Source organism: Limulus polyphemus, unplaced genomic scaffold (genome assembly GCF_000517525.1).
Source record: "Limulus polyphemus unplaced genomic scaffold, Limulus_polyphemus-2.1.2 Scaffold3019, whole genome shotgun sequence".
NCBI classification, from domain to species: domain Eukaryota; kingdom Metazoa; phylum Arthropoda; class Merostomata; order Xiphosura; family Limulidae; genus Limulus; species Limulus polyphemus.
Window position 1 is genome coordinate 74,094 of NW_013668629.1, and position 3,157 is coordinate 77,250.

Consider the following 3,157-nt stretch of genomic DNA (forward strand, 5'->3'; position numbering starts at 1 on the left):
ATATACATATATATACATACACACACACAATATATATATATATATATATATATATATATATACACATATACATTATCCATTACAACAACTAGCTCAAATAAGTATCTTCTTCATGTTTCATTAAAATACTGTTGTTCTGTGAGGAATTTCATTTAATTCTCTTCTCTCCAAAATCTATTGTAAGTTATTAATAATTTAGGCTACAAAAAGTATGCATTTTAAACTACTGTGATATACAACGTGACAGTGCACATAACAATCCTGAATAATTACAGTGAATCTTCCGCACAAGATAATTATCTATGTAATTTACAGTCTCAATGATCTTTTTTAAAAATCAAATTATAATGATTTTAATGACAACAATCAATAGTAGGATGACACTGGAATAATACAGTATTTTAAGATAAATATATTATTGTTTCAGAGTTGGTAGACTATATGTAGGGATGACCAAGATACTCAGTATAATGTAGGGATGGCAGTGCCAAAATGATTGCAAACATGAATATAGGGATGATACAGCTATACATAGATCATCCCTAGATGACTTTCAGTATTAAAATTAAATTGTTACACTGTAAAATGCATGGGTAAAAAATGGTTACATGGTCGGTCAAGTCAACTATCCTTGTAGCAAGAGTTTGTAATAACCAAGACATGTTTTGACTCAATTTGTTTTTCCTTGTACGTAAGTTCTAGGCTCTTAGTTACACTACATTGATAACTACCCTGACATGACCATATTATGATAAACAAACTGCATACCAACAGTCAGGAATATATAAATTCCAACTGCAGTAATATTAAAGTCAAGTATGCATTTTACAGTGTAACATTAAATTTTAATATTGAAAGTCATGTAGGGGTGCTCTATGTATAGCTCTATCATCCCTATATATTTGTTAGCATTATATTTGGCTCTGCCAATCCTACTTCATTTTACATCCACAAAATGTCCTTTATTACTTGTTTTGTGAAGTTTTCCCCAACTTAAATTTAGTGTATTCTATAAATACATAGAGTGGATTTAGGTTTAAACTGGTGTTAGTGGTAAAGTAGTTGTAGAGTTATTTCAAGTGAACCAAGAAGAAGAAAGATGAACAGTTTGGTGGGTTTTTTGACACATTCTGCTTTGGTATCTTGCCCTGTTTTTAGGTTTGTTGGGTAGAAAAACAAATGAAAATGTGTGGAAATCATCTTTTAAAGTAAAACTCTCTGTCATTGTTGATTTTTTAGCATACATGTTTGTATTATGACAAGTAATAAAAAAAACATTTTGTGGAAGTTAATATTGCTGATTTATAGAAGAACATATAAAAATAATTACAAGTAATAAATAACATTTTGTGAAAGTTATCATTGCTAATTTATAGAAGAACATATAAAAGTAATTACAAATAATAAATAACATTTTGTAAAGGTAAAATTTATCTGGTTTGGGCCTGGCCAATAGTGATGACAAATCATGTAAAGTTTCACCCATAGCTCATAAATCCAGGTGAAGAGCATACCTGTTCTGGATGTAATGCGGTTCCCCCACTAGGGTGCCAGTCTTCTATTGACACACCCATGATCTATGCAGATGCTTTCTGTATGGATAATTTCCTCACCAGCCCCTCAACCTAATTAATGTGGGATTCTAACTGTAGTGTTAGCAGAAATAAGTATGTTTTGGAAGTTAAACTTTTCTTAAATCAAAGATGTATTTCCAAGAATACTTACCTCCTGTAACACTTTCCCGCTCTTCCTCCCCACTAAAAGCCAGTGTTAGAGACTGTAATTGAGTCAGTCTCGAAAAAGTGACAACATTATCTGAATGAGGTGCTTATATCAGTACCAGGATAGAGGGTGCATTGATGTAGGTGGTGAGTGTCAAGGGCAATTAAGTGGGGTATAAAGGACTGGAGCAGGAATTTTCAGGAATATGGGAACTTTGGGAATATTAATTTTGTAATATTGAACAGGTGAGTGTTCTTGGATCAGGGTAACTCAATTGTTTTAAAATAAAGTAAAAACAATTTTAACCATTGATATCAAATGACTTGAACACTTTTATTATCTAATTTTAGAACACAACTGTAACTCGATTTTGCCTAACACATACTACATTGAAGCTACATTGGATAATGTTTATAGTTATTTACATTATACTACATAGTAACAAACTGTATAAATTTGAAATTGATGAAAAGTAATTAATCTGTGTTGACAGTCGCTTTAATTGATGTAAACACAACCACCAGCTTGCACTAATACCTGGAGACTAATGCTTATTTAAACAAGCATAGGCATCTAACACATAGGCCACTAGAAGCCTTCTAGTTAGTGTACATACTATGTTAAATTAACTTAGGTATATTTTTTGCCTCCCCCTCTCCAATCATGCACCAGAGTTTCAATCTCCCAGCCATCAGTTCATCAAGTAGTTTGTTATATTATAAAAGAGTATGTCTTTAATACATATAATAATAATTTCATGAAAGTAATTAAAGTTCTTTATTAGATCAAAGAGGAACAGATGATGACTAAAATCAAAGAAGTGGAGCACACTCAGGTCATTGCAGAATTGAGACAGAAAATTTCTTCTCTTGAGGTCAAGGTATGTACATGTTGAAATGTCTGTATTTCCTTTGTCATACTATTTTTAGTAATTAATATTATAGGTTTGGGGAAAAACAATAAAGTAAACAATTGATGTTTATATGTTCTTAATCATATTTGTTATAAAAATGTAGCAGTGAACTTTTATTTGTTAAAGTTCTAAGATTTTACGTGGAAGTTAACATTGCTTATTTATTGAACATATAAAAGTAATTGGCTAGGGCAATTGGACCACAATCTATATATACTTATGAATGGATCCCAACCTGTAGCCATAGAGTAATGCATTCCGAGCTACTGGTACCTGTATTATGAGTAGTTTCACACGTAGGCTGGTGCCTCTCCTAGTGAAATCTGGGGAAGAAAAAAATATCCATGGCTCTGGGTAAGAGGGTCCCAACTTTGCCTTCTTCTCCAAGAATGGAGGAATTCACTCTAACACTCTGGAGAAAAAGCCTCTGTCCACCATCCCAGTGACTGGAAACTGGGTGTGGTAAGTACTCCCTAGCTTCTCTAGTAGAATCTGTGTGTTGGAGAGTCCTGAGAAACAATG

The 3,157-nt window shown here is 32.5% G+C and overlaps 1 protein-coding gene across 2 annotated transcripts in view; it reads left to right on the forward strand.

Annotated features, from left to right (window-relative positions):
• The window catches only part of LOC106468474 (ecotropic viral integration site 5 ortholog-like), a 76,631-nt gene that overhangs the window by 67,693 nt on the left and 5,781 nt on the right, over positions 1–3,157 (forward strand). For both annotated transcript variants that reach the window (XR_002612654.1, XM_022396804.1), the window contains exon 16: positions 2,507–2,602. Coding sequence is in view for 1 of the 2 variants with exons in the window: in XM_022396804.1 (XP_022252512.1) it covers positions 2,507–2,602 (96 nt within the window). In the remaining variant the exon portion in view is untranslated. The remainder of the gene's footprint in view (positions 1–2,506; positions 2,603–3,157) is intronic.